This window comes from Asparagus officinalis, chromosome 1 (assembly GCF_001876935.1).
Source record: "Asparagus officinalis chromosome 1, Aspof.V1, whole genome shotgun sequence".
Lineage (NCBI taxonomy): Eukaryota > Viridiplantae > Streptophyta > Magnoliopsida > Asparagales > Asparagaceae > Asparagus > Asparagus officinalis.
Genome location: NC_033794.1, coordinates 40,495,108 through 40,497,579, shown reverse-complemented (window position 1 = coordinate 40,497,579; position 2,472 = coordinate 40,495,108). Strand labels below are relative to the sequence as shown.

Sequence of the window (2,472 nt, the reverse complement as noted above, 5' to 3'; positions counted from 1 at the left end):
CGACATCGGCTGGCTGGAGTATCTACTACTGGATGCTACCTCAAGGCCCATGTCTCATTCTGCACTCTCGACTTCGTTTTGGTAAGAAATATTCAAATTATTTATTTGGTTGGATGTCGTCATAACTTTTTTAGAGTTTTTACGAACGGAATGACTCTATGTATATGTTTGCTTAGAAGCAACGATGATTTGTCTATTTTTAGCGTATTTTTTTCTGTTTTAGCAATTAACGCGGATTAACGTCTGGATGTAGCATTTTTGATTTTATAAAATGTATAACTGAAGTTAAACTAGATATTTCTTACCAAACGCATTCTCGTACATCTTCTACTCTGTTGCAGCTCTGCTTTGAATGAGTACACGAGTGTAGTAAAGAAACTAGCCTGTGGAGTGCTCGAGCTAATAGCTGCAGGGCTAAGAATCCAACCGGAAAATATCTTCAGCAAGTTGCTGATGGATGTAGAGAGTGATTCAGTGCTGAGGCTCAATCACTACCCTCCTTGTTCCTCAGGTCACGGTTTCAACGGCAGTATGACTGGATTCGGTGAGCACACTGATCCGCAGATCATATCCGTCTTGCGATCGAACAACACTTCAGGGTTTCAGATTAGTTTGAGGGATGGGAGTTGGGTCTCTGTTCCCCCTGATCAAGATTCCTTCTTCTTCAACGTTGGTGACTCCTTTCAGGTAGACATAACACCATCTTTTTACTCTGTTTTTTTCCCGACTGACCGATGTGACGCGCTACGGTCGTCACCCATGATATGTTTATGATATAACCTTGGAGTTTGATATGTGGATCACGGCAGCAATACTTTTTACCTCACATCACCGACGCAGTACTGATTGCTCAATCTAGATATCTAAGTAATTACGGTCGCCGCTCTCATTAACATATATCACGAGTCCATAAAGTTATGCTGATGAGATATTTATGGCAATATATAATAATTTTGATATACTTGACATGGAGAGGTTAGTTATTGAGTCAACAATGTACGTCGACGTAAAGATAACAAATATGATGACTTGCATGAACTCAATCATGTATTATGATGTCAGCTCGTACCATGTCGATACATAGCAACTTAATAAAGTCAAATTTTCTTTTCAGCTCAGATATAACCAGACTACTTCAATATTTAACCACTTCTAGCGTCCATGCGAGTAGTGTATTTTATAAAAATCCAATACTTTTAAACTTCCGAGTCCTATTTTTTAACACCAAGTGCATGAAATAAACATCCTATATATATGTGGATATATAGGACTCCCCTCTATACGATAGCATTTTCTTTTGGTGCGCTAGTTCAACTTTGACGAATATCAAAACATCAGTGTGTCACGTATTTCAACAGCACAGGCTATCGCATATTTAAGCAACTTATTTCCCCAGTGTATTACATTAATTTCAACATTCTTTTTCCCTTCAGCGGGCTAACATTAAATTTCTCATTGAAATTTCAGGTTCTCACAAATGGGAGGTTTCAAAGTGTGAGGCACAGGGTTTTGGCCAATGGTTTGAAGTCTAGAATCTCAATGATATACTTTGGGGGCCCACCCTCAAAACAAAGGCTAGCTCCTCTGCAACTCTTAATGGGAGAAGGAGAGCAGAGCCTGTACAGAGAGTTCACATGGTTTGAGTACAAGAAATCTGCTTACAATTCAAGGCTTGCTGATAATAGGCTTGGAAGGTTTCAGAGGCAACAGCTCATAGCTTAATGCATTGAAAATACCATGTTGAGATTTGTGATACGCTGGGCTCAATGTGTAGGGATAGGAGATATATATTTTTTTTGTTTTCTGTTTTTAGTTTTTTGTTTAACTTTTAATTGTTTGTGTTATTAGTGCAGGTGTTAGGCGTCATATAATGTAATCTTGTGTGGAATTTATTTTTATTATTTGAATAGATAGTTGTGAGTTCCCTGTCATAGAGAATGCATACGGTTTAATAGACAAAAATTAGAGGATAGAGACTGTTAACTCTCTTGATCCACTTCTCTAATAAAATCATCTAAACAGTATCGATCTAGTGGTTTCTAATTACGGGCGGGCTTCTGAATATTATATAAAAAGATAAGATTAAAAAAGGAGCGTATCCAAAGAGTATTAAAATGTTATTTCTGTTGCGAAGCAAAATAAGTCGACTGAGGTGATTGTATTACGATGAAACTCATAAAATGGAAGAGGTGATAAGATCACAATGGAGTCAAAACCATTTAGGTCTAAAACAACTTGATTGGATGAAAATAAACAATAATGGAACAGGGTAGATATCTCTGAACGTACTAAATGCAAATACTTGGAATCAAGACTTACTTTTGGTGATTATTGTGTTACTCATTCTCATGGTGAACACAGTTGATTATTAAGTAATGGTTACAATTTTACAAACAGGTAAAAATGTCGAATGGTCAACCAAGTACCCTGTTGAATTTACCCTAGAGGGGGAGTGAATAGGGTAATCAAACA

General features: G+C 37.3%; 1 protein-coding gene across 1 annotated transcript in view; it reads left to right on the top strand.

Moving 5' to 3' along the window:
• LOC109823202 (gibberellin 2-beta-dioxygenase 1-like) overlaps nt 1-1,938 on the top strand; it is a 2,871-nt gene extending 933 nt beyond the window's left edge. The window contains exons 2-4 of the mRNA XM_020389489.1: nt 1-81; nt 342-687; nt 1,468-1,938. The exon at nt 1-81 is cut by the window's left edge and continues 26 nt beyond it. Of these exons, the coding sequence (XP_020245078.1) occupies nt 1-81; nt 342-687; nt 1,468-1,722 (682 nt within the window). The 3' untranslated portion in view covers nt 1,723-1,938. The remainder of the gene's footprint in view (nt 82-341; nt 688-1,467) is intronic.